The sequence below is a fragment of the Salvelinus sp. IW2-2015 genome, unplaced genomic scaffold (assembly GCF_002910315.2).
Source record: "Salvelinus sp. IW2-2015 unplaced genomic scaffold, ASM291031v2 Un_scaffold1422, whole genome shotgun sequence".
In the NCBI taxonomy this organism is placed as follows: Eukaryota; Metazoa; Chordata; class Actinopteri; order Salmoniformes; family Salmonidae; genus Salvelinus; species Salvelinus sp. IW2-2015.
Genome location: NW_019942898.1, coordinates 150,232 through 164,244, shown reverse-complemented (window position 1 = coordinate 164,244; position 14,013 = coordinate 150,232). Strand labels below are relative to the sequence as shown.

Genomic DNA, 14,013 nt, shown 5'->3' with positions numbered 1-14,013 from the left:
GTAGTAACTCCTCCCGTAGTAACTCATACTGTAATAACTATTCCTGTAATAACTCCTCCTGTAATAACTCCTCCCGTAGTAATTCCTACTGTAATAACACTTCCTGTAATAACTTATTCTGTAATAACTCATACTGTAATAACTCCTCCCGTAGTAACTCCTCCCGTAGTAACCCATACTGTAATAACTTCTCCTGTAATAACTCCTATTGTAGTAACTCATCCCGTAGTAACTTCTCCCGTAATAACTCGTACTGTAATAAGTAATCTTGTTGTAACTCCTCCTGCAGTAAATCCTATTGTAGTAACTACTCCTGTAATAACTCCTCCCGTAGTAACTCCTACTGCAATAACACCCTCCCGTAGTAACTCCTCCCATAGTAATTCCTACTGTAGTAAATCCTCCCGTAGTAACTACTCCCCTAGTAACTCCTCCCGTAGTAACTCCTCCCGTAGTAACTCCTCCCGTAGTAACTCCTCCCGTAGTAACTCCTCCCGTAGTAATTCCTCCCGTACTAAATCCTCCCGTAGTAACTCCTACTGTAATAATTCTTCCTGCAGTAACTCCTCCCGTAGTAACTCCTCCTGTAATTATTATTCCTGCAGTAACTCCTACTGTAGTAACTCTTCCTGTAGTAACTCCTACTGTAATAACTCCTCCTGCAGTAATTCCTCCTGTAGTAAGCGCTCCTGTAGTAATTCCTCCTGTAGATATTCTTCCTGTAGTAAGTCCTCCTGTATTAATTCCTCCTGTATTAATTCCCCCTGTAGTAATTCCTCCCATAGTAATTTCCACTGTAATAACTCCTGAAACTCCTCCTGAAGTAACTGCTCCTGCAGTAAGTCCTCCTGTAGTAACTCATCCTGTAGTAATTCCTCCTGTAGTAACTCATCCTGTAGTAACTCATCCTGTAGTTATTCCTCATTTAGTAATCATCTGTAGTAAACTCATCGCTGTAGTAATTCTCATTTTAGTACCATCCTGTAGTACTCATCCTGTAGTAATTCTCATTTAGTAACTCATCCTGTAGGAACTCATCCTGTAGTAATTCATCCGTGTAATTAATCTTGTAGTAACTCCTCCTGTAGTAATTCCTCCTGTAGTAATTCCTCATTTAGTAACCATCCTGTAGTAACTCATCCTGTAGTAACTCATCCCGTAGTATTCATCCTGTAGTAATTCATCTTGTAAGTAACTCCTCCTGTAGTAATTTCTCCTGTAGTAATCCTCATTTAGTAACCATCCTGTAGTAACCATCCTGTAGTAATTCCTAATTTAGTAATTCATCCTGTAGTAATCCTCCTGTAGTAATTCTAATTTAGTAATCATCCTGTAGTAACTCATCCTGTAGTAATTCATCCTGTAGTAATTCATCCTGTAAGTAACTCATCCTGTAGTAATTCTCCTGTAGTAATTCCTCATTTAGTAACCATCCTGTAGTAACTCATCCTGTGTAATTCTAATTTAGTAATTCATCCTGTAGTAACTCCTCCTGTAGTAATTCATGCTGTAGTAACTCATCCTGTAGTAATTATCCTGTAGTAACTCTCCCTGTAGTAACTCATCCTGTAGTAATTCATCCTGTAGTAATTCATCCTGTAGTAATTCATCCTGTAGTAATTCATCCTGTAGTAACTCCTCCTGTAGTACTCATCCTGTAAGTAACTCATCCTTGTAATTCATCCTGTAGTAATCTCATCCTGTAGTAATTCATCTGTAGTAACTCACCTGTTGTAACTCAATCCTGTAGTAATTCATCTGTGTACCGTGTAAACTCATCCTGTAGTAACTCATCCTGTAGACTCATCCTGTAGTAATTCATCTGTAGTAACTCATCCTGTAGTAACTCATCCTGTAGTAACTCATCTGTAGTAACTCATCCTGTAGTACCAATCCTGTAAGTAACTCATCCTGTAGTAATTCATCCTGTAGTAACTCATCCTGTAGTAACATCCTGTGTATATCCTGTAGTAATTCATCCTGTAGTAACTCCTCCTGTAGTAACTCATCCTGTAGTTAATTCATCCTGTAGTAATCATCCTGTAGTTATTCCTCATTTATAACTCATCCTGTAGTAATCATCTGTAGTAATTCCTCATTTAGTAACCATCCTGTAGTAACTCATCCGTAGTAATTCCTATTTAGTAACTCATCCTGTAGGAACTCATCCTGTAGTAATTCATCCTGTAGTAATTCATCTTGTAGTAACTCCTCCTGTAGTAATTCCTCCTGTAGTAATTCCTCATTTAGTAACCATCCTGAAGTACTCATCCTGTAGTAACTCATCCCGTAGTAATTCATCCTGTAGTAATTCATCTTGTAGTAACTCCTCCTGTAGTAATTCTTCTCTGTAGTAATTCCTCATTTAGTAACTCTTGTAGTAACTCATCCTGTAGTAATTCCTATTTAGTAATTCATCCTGTATAACTCATCCTGTAGTAATTCCTAATTTAGTAACTCATCCTGTAGTAACTCATCCTGTAGTAATTCATCTGTAGTAATTCATCCTGTAGTAACTCATCCTGTAGTAATTCATCCTGTAGTAATTATCCTGTAGTAACTCATCTGTAGTAATTCCTCCTGTAGTAATTCCTCATTTAGTAACCATCCTGTAGTAACTCATCCTGTAGTAATTCCTAATTTAGTAATTCATCCTGTAGTAACTCCTCCTGTAGTAATTCATCCTGTAGTAAACTTCATCTGTAGTAATTCATCCTGTAGTAACTCCTCCTGTAGTAATCATCCTGTAGTAATTCATCCTGTAGTAATTCATCCTGTAGTAATTCCTGTAGTAACTCTCCTGTAGTAATCACCTGTAGTAATCATCCTGTAGTAATTCATCCTGTAGTAATTCATCCTGTAGTAATCATCCTGTGTACTTTTTTGTAATACACCCTGTAGTAATCATCCTGTAGTAATCATCTGTAGTAACTCATCCTGTAGTAACTCATCCTGTAGTAACTATCCTGTAGTAACTCATCCTGTAGTAACTCATCCTGTAGTAACTCATCCTGTAGTAACTCATCCTGTAGTAATTCATCCTGTAGTAACTCATCCTGTGTACTCATCCTGTAGTAATTCATCCTGTAGTAATTATCCTGTAGTAACTCCTCCTGTAGTAACTCATCCTGTAGTAATTCATCCTGGTATAATCATCCTGTAGTAATCCTCCTGTAGTTAACTCATCCTGTAGTAACTCATCCTGTAGTAACTCATCCTGTAGTACATCGTTCATCCTGTAGTAATTCATCCTGTAGTAACTTCTCCTGTAGTAACTCCTCCTGTAGTAACTCATCCTGTAGTAATTCATCCTGTATAAGTTATTTCATCCTGTAGTAATTCATCCTGTGTACCCCTGTAGTAACTCATCTGTAGTAATTCATCCTGTGTAATTCATCCTGTAGTAACTCCTCCTGTAGTAACTCATCCTGTAGTAACTCATCCTGTAGTAATTCATCCTGTAGTAATTATCTTAGTAACTCTCTGTAGTAACTCTCTCCTGTAGTAACTCATCTGTAGTAACTCATCCTGTAGTAACTCCTCTGTAGTAACTCCTCCTGTAGTAACTTCCTCTGTAGTAAATTCCTCTCCTGTAGTAACTCCTCCTGTAGTAATCCTCCTGTAGTAACTCATCCTGTAGTAATCTCCTGTAGTAACTCATCCTGTAGTACATCATCCTGTAGTAATTCATCCTGTAGTAATTAATCCTGTAAGTAACTCATCCTGTAGTAATTCATCTTGTAGTACTCCTCCTGTAGTAATTCCTCCTGTAGTAATTCCTCCTGTAGTAATTCCTCATTGTAACTCTACTTGTATATCTCTAGTAACTCCTTGAGTAACTCATCCTGTAGTAATTCATCCTGTAGTACTCCTACTGTAGTAATTCATCCTGTAGTAATCCTCCTGTAGTAATTCATCCTGTAGTAACTCATCCTGTAGTATTCATCTTGTAGTAACTCTCTGTAGTAATCATCCTGTAGTAATTAATCCTGTAGTAACTCCTACTGTAGTAATTCATTCCTGTAGTAACTCATCCTGTAGTAAACTCATCTGTAGTAAGCTTCCTCCTGTAGTAACTCATCCTGTAGTAATTCATCCTGTAGTAACTCATGCCTGTAAGTAATTCATCATCTTGTAGTAACTCCTCCTGTAGTAACTCATCCTGTAGTAATTCCTCCTGTAGTAATTCATCCTGTAGTAACTCCTACTGTACACTAGACAACACTACAGACAGCAAAGAAGTGTTGGAATCATCAAGAAAAGGCTCTCAAATCTCTCAAATCTCTTACAGAACCTCTAGCTCTAAAGATCTACTATCTTATCCCTGATGCAACCATAGGTAGAAACGTCCCTGTGAAGGCCCACCTTGCTGGTATTTGAGGATGTAGCCGGTGAGGTGTCCGTTGCGGTCGTTGGGAGGACCCCATTCCAGAGTCAAATTGTTCAGGTTAGAGTTGGTGATTCTCAGGAAAGATGGCCGCCCAGGAACTGCATGATAGACACAAAAGGAATATTCACACAAATGAATCTTCTTCTCTATTGTTTTGTAATGTAAGTTGAGTTGAGCACAAAAGCTTCCTTGAATGAGTACACTATCTATGGATGCCGGCCCACCAACACGGAGCGTTGACTTGAGAATGTCTGTTGTAGTTTCTATATTTTATGACGTAGAATGAATGAATGTTGGCTCCTCCTACCTCCTTCGGGGGTCTCAAACTGCAGGTTGGAGCTAGCGGGGCCCTCCCCCTTGCCGTTGAAGACCCTGACGTTGAACAGGTAGAGGCTGTAGGGCTGCAGGCCGGGGAGCATGCCATGACTCTTGTTCCCACTGAAGGTCAGAAGCTGCTGCTCCACACGGTGGGAGTTGTGTTTGTGGAGGCTCCGCTCAAGCCAGTAATACACCTGGTAGAGACATACAGAGGAGTTAGATGGGTGTGTGTGTGTTGGGGGGGGGGGTTGTGGAGGCTCTGCTCACGACGGTAGTACACCTGAGATATACAAATATAGAGCTATGAAATTGGTGTGTGTGTGTGTGTCATGGTGGGGGGGTGGGTAAGTGGCATGTGTGCGTACATGTGTCTGTCTGTGTGTCTGTTTCTATGCGTCTACTGTTTTGTATCACAGTATTACATTATCTTTACATTATCTTTGAAGACAGCGTTGTGTACAGTACCTTGTATCCCTTGAGATGTCCCCGTACTGTCTTCGGTGGGACAGGCTCCCAGTGCACCTCAGCCAGGGTGCTGTTCAACACTAGGACCTGGACACTGTCTGGAGCCTGCACCGGCACTGTGGGAAACCCGGTCAGAGGGAACACAATTACAACAGAAACCAGTCACATTAAGGGACAGAACAACGCCACTTCATTTGAGACAATTACAACTTCTGCTGTAGTTCAAATCAAATCCATTTTTATTGGCCACATACACACGGTTAGCAGATGTTATTGGTCACATTCACATGGTTAGCAGATGTTATTGGTCACATACACATGGTTAGCAGATGTTATTGGCCACATACACACGGTTAGCAGATGTTATTGGTCACATACACATGATCAAGGTGTCTACTGCACTATCACATCTTGGGACAGGAGATGTAGTATGAGGCACATGCGACGCATAATCTAGACATCTATTGGGCTACCAGGACGATTACAGCAATGCAATTTGAACCAGTTCCCGCTCCTCCCCCCGTACCCCTCACCCTTCATGTCGCCTTGGCCTGTCAGAACTGTCATCTACACATGCGTTCACGCGCAAGCGAACTGTCTTTATTATTTGCCAATGCCAGGCGCAGCTTCTCATGCCTGAACTTACTATTTCCAATTAACAAAAAACAAGCCCAAATTCATGAGGATGGCAGGGAGAGAGAGAGAGGAGAGAGAAGAGAAGAGTGTAAGAGAGCAGAGAGAATGTAGGTGAGTTCTGAAGGAGAGGTCGAGAGAGAGAAGAAGAGAGAAGACGACGAGGATGTAAGGAGAGAAGAGACGCAGAGAGAGAGAGAGAGAGAGGAGTAGAAAGATGTAGAGAGAGAGAGAGAGGGCGCAACATGACACAGGAGTTGATGCAGGATGGTATGAAGAGAGTAGAATGAGGTCACATAAGCAGAATGGTAAGGAGCAAGATGTTAATGAGGGAGTCACAATGACACACGGTGAGACGCGGAAATGGATGGATGATAGTGGATGACGATAGAAAGCAACAGGTTACGACGCACAGCGATAGAATGAGGAGCGACGAACATGTCAACAGACGGACGGTTACGCCGACGATCAGTGGACAGAATTGGAACTAGTGTCAGTGTAGGCGCGAGCACATTGTACAGAGCCGATAGACATTAGAATAGCACTAGAGATGTTAATTCCGGCCACAATAGCACAGGATTGTCCGGGAGTAATTTACTGCCTTAGTTTACACCCTGTGAGATTGTATTGAGCAGTGCCAGTCGTATATCTCGAACGAACCGGGTGATAAGCCCAGGAATGTGTATATTTGGGACAGGATGACAACATCGGTTAGCAGCATGTATGAGAGAGTCCACTACGGCTCTCACATTGATGGTCTTCAGGTCTCTCTCTCTCATCGATGCTTCTATTTCTCTCGGGTCACTATACCAGATGGGTTACGGCAAGATGTTTTATGGTCAACATACCAGCGGTTAAGCAGAGAGTTTATTTCGGTCAATAACACACGGTTAGCACGCCATGGGTAAGAGTAGTAGTGGTCACATTATGAGAAGAGTGTGTACTAATGGTAGAGTACAATATGTCATGAAGTATCGCCCGACGAATTAGCAAGATCGAGAGCAGAAAAACAGATATTCAGCAGATGATTACTACGTAGAGGGCGGTCACCTATACACTCCATGGTTAGCAAGGAGCTTACTAAGTGATAAATGTGGTAGCGACAGTACACATGAAAAGAGAAATCCATATCTATCTGCTCGAATTGCCTCCAGTCAGGTTGGTGTTATTTGCGTGCATCGTGCCGGCTTATCATATTCTACATCTGGTAAGCCGATGCATTCACCTCTCTGTGTCATCGTCTACAATGCTCCTAGCATTTGCTCCGCTTACTACGTAGACATATCCTAGATCATGTCCACTGCTTCTGTCATAACGCTACACGGCAATAAGATTCGTACGAGCGTGTTATCCACTATTCTCCTCGCATCAGAGTGCGCCATCTTTTGTTTCTCCTCCTAACTCCACTTTCTCACAAAGTCATCAGATTCATTGTCACACGCTATACGATGTCATCCTCATGCTCTGAACTGTTAAGAAGACATGTGTTAAACCAACATCTGTTTATGCTCATCCGTCCACCGCCATGCAGACAACATCCAAAGCCTCCCGTAGACAATCTCTTTCTTCGACGGCAAACAATGACAACTGTTCCACTGTATTTATGAAATTCTATGAACACCTGAGTTGGTGAAAGCTTTGTATGTTTGATATTTACTCTGAGTGAACCATCTTTATTAGTTAGGAAGCCATACAGTTGCTTAAAGTGCAGTTGCATATAAAATATGAGAACGACGAACTTCTCACATGTTACCAATTGTGGCGACCTTGGGAATGATTATAATGCAAGAGCAATTCGACACCATAATCATACAACACGATTGAATATCATAATCGTCGATGTCTACACTGTATATAAAATATCATAGCTCAGACATAATCGATACTCTAATCCTCTCTGGTAAGAGGACGAAAAATACAGTTATATACATATAAAATTCCGGTGCAGGACAAACACGTTGCAGGTGTAGCACTAAGGAGGCGTTGGAACGGCCAACCAGAATATTATTAACTCTATTAATACCAATAAATAAAGTAATATAAAAAGTGGCCATGGTGGTCGAAGTAATAACAACAGCAGTGCAAATCAATAGATAAAACAATAAAAACACTCGGAACTCGGTTCTGGCTTTGCACGTGGAATGCACATAGCTGCAATGTAGAGACATCTCGCCACTACATATTTCGCTGTCGTGCAAAAGGAAGCAAAGAAAAATAAATAACATCCTAGGACAGTAGTGTAAGAGACGGTAGTTGTTTGGGCTAAATTAATAGATGAAGCCCGACGGCACTGATAAGAGTTAGCTCACTCGGTGCAAGATATATCGATCACTGTAGCTGCTCCTAACACAGAAGGCTCTCTCTCCACATATGCGTAGGCTCTGAGGGGATGACTCACACGCTCGCTCTCTCTCTCAAAGTCGTTGTCATATGCACGATTTAGGGAAGAGTCTCCGTAATCCGTCAGGAGCGAGAGTAACTGCGAAGGATCCGAGGCGCGCTAAACACAGCGAATCGAAAAATGGTTGTTTGGAGTTGCACCACATGTGAGGCGACTCACAGGGAGGTTGTCTGGAGGCTACGGTGCATACTGGCACTAGGCATCCTATTGTTTGACTATGTAGTCGACGAAGGGCAGGTCATGAGAGTACTAGGGGTGGAAACTTGTTATCCGTACAGGCGGACAAGATGCTAGGCTGCGGTCCTTCTGCTCCACAAAATTCCGGACTCATGTGGATAATCCAAGTTGGGTGTGGCGAGCGAGTATGACAGCGAGCGCTGGATGCCAGCAAACGAGAGATGTAAGAGGGTCGCACAGTTACGGTGGATAGTATTATTATGGGTGAAGTGGAGCTTTGTGGGTACAAATACGGTCTATTTGTGGGAATGCAATACCCACGTGCACTCTAGCAAGAGGGCTCGATTCGAGGAGTTACATCGTCTGTGTCGATCTGCACGCGTTGCTCACGCTGAATTAGCTGTTTTTCTCTGGCTTGTTGGAGGTCTATTGATTGCTGAAGAGTGTATTATCATATATCTGCATCGGGAAGAGAGGGTTTTGGATGGCTAATTCTGTGAATGACGTATTCCGACAGTCGAGATTGTCAGGAGTCATTTAGCAAGGGATATGTTTTGGCAGCATGAGTGATGGATGCTTTGTTGCGGAATAGGAAGCCAATTCTAGATTTAACTTTGGATTGGAGATGTTTGATGTGAGTCTGGAAGGAGAGTTTACAGTCTAACCAGACACCTAGGTATTTGTAGTTGTCCACATATTCAAGTCAAGCCGTCCAAAGTAAGTGATGTTGGACAGGCGGGCAGGTGCAGGCAGCGATCGGTTGAAGAGCATGCATTAGTTTTACTTGTATTTAAGAGCAATTGGAGGCACGGAAGGAGAGTTGTATGGCATTGAAGCTCGCCTGGAGGGTTGTTAACACAGTGTCAAAAGAAGGGCCAGAATATACAGAATAGTGTCGTCTGCGTAGAGGTGGATCAGAGAATCAACAGCAGCAGAGCGACATCATTGATGTATACAGAGAAGAGAGTCGGTCCAAGAATTGAACCCTGTGGCCCCCCATGGAGACTGCCAGAGGCCCGGACAACAGACCCTCGATTTGACACACTGAACTCGATCAGAGAAGTAGTTGGTGAACCAGGCGAGGCAATCATTGAGAAACCAAGGCTGCTGAGTCTGCCGATGAGGATGTGGTATTGACAGAGTCAAAAGCCTTGGCCAGGTCAATGAATACGGCTGCACAGTATTGTTTCCTATCGATAGCGGTTAAGAATCGTTTTGACCTTGACGTGGCTGAGGTGCACCCATGACCAGCTCTGAAACCAGATTGCATAGCGGAGAAGGTATGGTGGGATTCGAAATGGTCGGTAATCTTGTTTGTTGACTTGGCTTTCGAAGACCTTAGAAAGGCAGGGTAGGATAGATATAGGTCTGTAGCTGTTAGGGTCAGAGTAGTCACCGCACCCTCTCTGAACGAGGGGACACCGCACTGCTAATTTGGGAATCGCTAGCGCACGCCGACAGAGACTGGTTGACTGCAGGCTAGGGTGTATCGCGCGCGTCGTGCAAGCCGCGAACTTCAGCGGAGATTCGTTGGCGAGCAAAATGCAGCGTCGTCCAGAGTTATCAGGGAGGGCCGGCTAGGGGTTTGGTTCTAAGGGATTTGTCAGTTATGAAAATGATATGTATCCTATAGTGCTATGGTCTTGCTATGACTAAAATTAAAAAAATAAACAAAAGTAAAAATAAAAATAAATAAAAAAAGATCCCCATTTTTTAACCGCAGCTGCTTTTAATTGTCTGACTTCGACGACCGAGAGTTGAAGGCAGAATGGTCAATTTCAGAGATGGAGAAAGGCATATTAGCCCCGGCGATTGTAAGGTCCAGATTGAGCCTTAGACATAGTGATGATTGGAGGGATGGAAGCTTGGCAGTAGCGGAGCGTGCTTGTCCGGGTGTAGGGGTCAGCCAGGTGGAAAGCATGGCCAGCCGTAGAAAAATCTTATTGATAATTCCTCATTATAGTGGATTTGTCGGTGGTGAACCGTGTTTCCTATCTCCCGAGAGCAGTGTGACGCTGGGAGAGGTGTTTCTTATTCTCATGGGACTTTACAGTGTCCAGAACTTTTTTGAATTTGTGTTTGCAGAGCAAATTTTCTGCTTTGAAAAAGCTAAGCCCTTGGTCTTTTGCTACACTAGCCTGTGTATACTGGTCTTTCCAGCTTCCCTGAATAAGTTGATATTCACGGGGGCTGTTCGATTTGCTAATGCAGACGTCCCTTATCGGTGTTTTTCTGTTGGTTAAGGGCCAGTCAGCGTCAGGAGAGAACCTCAATTGGGCTATCTATCGCTGTTTCCTGGTCCTCCTAAATTTCTTCGAATGGGGCATGCTTATTCAAGATGGTGAGGAAGGCATCTTTAAAAAATGTCGCAGAGGCAACTCCTTATGACGGATGAGATCAATATCCTTCCAGGATACCTCGGCCCAGGTGATTTAGAAGGCCTGCTCGCTGAGTGGTTTCAGGGAGCGTTTGACCCAGTGATGAGTGGAGTCGTTTGAGCCGGCTGACCCATTACGATGCAGGCATGAAGGCAGTGATCGCTGAGATTGGTTGAAACACAGGCAGAGGTGTAAGTTGGACGGCGCAAAGTTTGTTAGGATGATAATCTATGAGGAAGGTACCCGTGTTTACGGAAATTGGGGTGGTACCAAGTGGTAGTTCATCTCGACATACATACTGCTCTTGTGCTTGTGTACGCACTCTCTCGAGTGTGCAAGAAGTTCTACGCACCCGGCTGGAGACGGATGGGGTACCTAGGAGGTAGCTCTATAGGTGATCTGGGTTATCTACATTATGGGTCTTCTAGGCAGGTAGGAGGCATCTCAGGGAGGATATGCTGACAAGTGCAATATTGGGAGGACCGAGATAGTTCAACGATATGCACGATAAGGTTAACAGTTATAAGTTGCATTATGCTACAGCTTGGAGAGAGCAGTTAACGTCAGGGTAGGCGTTGAGAGTACAGGTATAGGTCTGGGAACTGAGTTGTAGTATCTACTGTGTTGTTCTTATGTGATTGGCTGGATGGAGATGTTTATGATGCAAAAACTCCGAAGTTGTTTGAGCGAACTAGGAGCTCGAGATAGATGATAACTATGAAGTCATGAAGGCATCTTGTTGGCGGAATTACATAACAAGAGTGTCCAGTGGAGGGTCTGATGCCGAGTCACCTCAGGGTCTGATGGTCCTCGGGTCTTGGTTCTGACGGCGTCTGATGTGTCTGTGCACGCGTTCTAATGGTTTTAGATGGGAAAATCTTGTAGTGTCTTGGGGTAGGCACGATGTGATAACACAGTGATAGTAGATTAATATTGGTCGTACTGTCTCTCTCTCTCTATACACGCCAGGTAGTATTTTCAGCACCAGTATTAGGCTCAAAGCGACTACTCAGGGCAGCTTGAGGAGAAGAGTGACACTAAAGCGAAACGGCGGCAACACGAGAGAAAAAACGTCACGCGGATGTGGAGGGCTTCTCTCTTAAATTGTTATTGAAATGAACATGATGAGCTCACACAGGCTATTTTGCAGAACTATAAGAGGAAATCTACCATATAGAAGCAACCTTAGAGGTTGACTGAGGGAATAAGGAGAGGGTACTTTAGGTACTAAACAAATTAATATAGCAGTGTGATCTGGGATTCAACACATGCACAGTGAATACATCCTAGGGATAAACCAGTAGGTAGTAGCAAGAGAGTGATATAGGGATATATTAAGTGGCGCTACGGAAACTAATATATGTCTATTTGTAGTATACGTTGGCGTGACTAGGTGAGAACTATTCCTAACGCAGCACGAACGGGAAAGGAAGTGAATGTCATGAGGTGGGTGGGATCAAAATAGAAAATAGCTTAAAAGTTGGTATGATTAATGTACGACAGCAGGACTATTTCTGGAGAAGAGAGAGTACGAGCACATGTGTAGATGAGTACACTGGTGGAGCGGAAGAGGACCATAGATTTATTGAGTGGTGAATGGTAATGAGAGAGAGCAGCATTATTGTCTGGACTAAAGAAAACATCATGTGAACCAGGTAGATGCTACATCTCACTTTAGAAGCTTTTGACGCTGATTAGAAATTGTGTGCCAGTGTGAGGTAGAATAGTATAACTGTATGGTAGGTAAATGGACATTATGGGTGGATTAAAATGAAGTGAGTTGACGCATACAGTGTAAGGTTCTCGCAGATCCTATCATGTGAGAATACTGAGCAGACTCAAACACTAGGGCAAGCTAATGACTAAGACATATAGGGAACACAATGGGGCCAATACTACCTTTCGCACCTCGATGGATCATCGCGGAGATGTGTGCATGTTGCTTTAACTACAAGTAAGTAGCACACTCGATCGGACTTAACTGGTGTTGCACGGACTATGCAAGGGTATGTAAGCATGGTCAGAGGTTAATTGGGTCACAAGGCGATGTAAAGATCAGAACCTGTGGGTCCGAGGTGGTAAAGATATTGAGCAACTATCCGGCTAGCTAATATCTAAGCAATTATGTATTGGAGCAAAGTATATTTGTAGTACGGGATACCCAGGTATTACTTAAGTAGCTACAATATAAAGTTTGAAAAACTTCAAATAATACTTGGACAGTATTTGAAGGGTAATTGAAAAATGCGTGCGTTCCTCTGCTGCTTCTTGTGTCCAAGATACGCCGGTATATAGCTCGAGGGTATACGGTTGACTAGTGTGGTAGAGGGGATATCAAATTGGCAAATAGAATATAGTGACTCCCCACAGACGATAAGAATTGGAAGAAGGAGATATATATAATAATGAGGATACATTGGTGTGGCGAGTATATGGACATTATCAGTGTGTCCTATGCTTACACTTCATGAGCAGGCCTGGCCACTCATAGACTAGGATGAAGGTGTAGGTCCGGGCCCCAGATCGAGTCGTTATGGTGCAGTCGGTTGATCTTCCTGCAATGGCTCATCCTCAATCCAGCCTCACCGCGTGGCGAACGCACTCGCGGTACGGCAGGAGCGTTGGCTAGCTATTGGAGAGTAAAACACGCCCTCGGACGAAGACTAACGTACGGCAAGTACACGAGCTATCGTTCGGTATAGTTGCCTCAGGATTCAGGGTAGCTGAAAATAGTATGTCTGCTGTATATTATTGCAGACTCGCAATTACATGACAAAAGAAGAGAAAACACAGAAAGTAATAATACGGTCCGGATCGGTGACACACAGTTAGCTCTCAGGTCATGGCTGAGCAAGGAAGAACGCATCAGACTAGGGCTGCATCGGAGTGCTATTTTTAGAGTTGTGTCTCAGGAGACTCTCGAGTCACGTAAAGCAGAAGTACGTCAATCCATTGATACCCATCCCAACTACACAACAACCCAAGATACACACACGGTACTCTGCAAACAGCTTAGCTAGCTGCAAATGTCCTAGAGCCTGCGGCGAAATCCGGGGAACTGAGAGAAAAAAAAGTCCGGAATGCCTCCGGTCGAGTCCGCGTTGCAAAAAGTGCGGTAGGTTTATGAGCTAAAGGAATAGCTGATGACCACAAAACGTGGGCAGCTGAAAACCAACGTCATAGCCAGCAGACCGGCTAATGCTGGGCAGCGACAGTGACTCTGGCTAGTATCGGATAGCTTCTGGTTAGCT

General features: G+C 43.3%; 1 protein-coding gene across 1 annotated transcript in view; it reads right to left on the bottom strand.

The window, feature by feature from the left end:
• Positions 1-14,013, bottom strand: part of LOC112070774 (neuronal cell adhesion molecule-like) — a 169,829-nt gene that overhangs the window by 11,357 nt on the left and 144,459 nt on the right. Inside the window, 3 exon segments of the mRNA XM_070439121.1 lie at positions 4,366-4,488; positions 4,698-4,902; positions 5,174-5,289. Of these exon segments, the coding sequence (XP_070295222.1) occupies positions 4,366-4,488; positions 4,698-4,902; positions 5,174-5,289 (444 nt within the window).